The 460-nt window shown below is 75.4% G+C and overlaps 2 protein-coding genes across 4 annotated transcripts in view; one reads left to right on the forward strand and one right to left on the reverse strand.

Moving 5' to 3' along the window:
* The window catches only part of UNC50 (unc-50 homolog (C. elegans)), a 31,901-nt gene extending 31,727 nt beyond the window's left edge, over positions 1–174 (reverse strand). For all 3 annotated transcript variants that reach the window (XM_010575753.1, XM_010575752.1, XM_010575751.1), the window contains exon 1: positions 76–174. The gene's annotated coding sequence lies outside the window, so the exon portion shown is untranslated. The remainder of the gene's footprint in view (positions 1–75) is intronic.
* A 37-nt stretch (positions 175–211) lies between these two features.
* Positions 212–460, forward strand: part of LOC104836945 (cytochrome c oxidase assembly factor 5) — a 3,057-nt gene continuing 2,808 nt past the window's right edge. The window contains exon 1 of the mRNA XM_010575759.1: positions 212–408. Coding sequence (XP_010574061.1) covers positions 307–408 — 102 coding nt within the window. The 5' untranslated portion in view covers positions 212–306. The remainder of the gene's footprint in view (positions 409–460) is intronic.

Genomic DNA, 460 nt, shown 5'->3' on the forward strand with positions numbered 1-460 from the left:
CCCCCCCCACCGCCCGGGCTCGCGCCACCGAGCTCCGCTCGCCTCTCCGCGCGCGGTGAGGGGGCGGGGCCTCACCTGCTGCCCCGGTCCGCGGCGCGGTGCGACCCCCCCCCTCCACCCACCCGCAGCTCTTCCGGCAACGTCCGCGGCGCAGGCGCTCCGGTTTCCTTCCCGGAATTGCCCCGCCCCTTCCTCCCCCCGCCGCCGGCGGAAGCTGTGGCAGAGTTCGGGGCGGCAAGATGGCGGCGGGCGCGGGTAGCGGTGCCTGAGTAGGCGGCAGCGAGGCGTAGAGCCGTCCTCGCCGCCATGCCCAAGTACTACGAGGATAAGGAGGAGGACGGGCGGGCCTGCGGGGGGGTGAGGGAGGACCTGCGGCAGTGCCTGCTGGAGAGCCCCTGCGTCCTGCAGGTGAGCGCTGCCGCCATCCCCGGGCCCGCGTCAGTGCTGCCGTACTCGCCTT

Source organism: Haliaeetus leucocephalus, unplaced genomic scaffold, assembly GCF_000737465.1.
Source record: "Haliaeetus leucocephalus isolate CR32 unplaced genomic scaffold, Haliaeetus_leucocephalus-4.0 Scaffold495, whole genome shotgun sequence".
Taxonomy (NCBI): Eukaryota; Metazoa; Chordata; class Aves; order Accipitriformes; family Accipitridae; genus Haliaeetus; species Haliaeetus leucocephalus.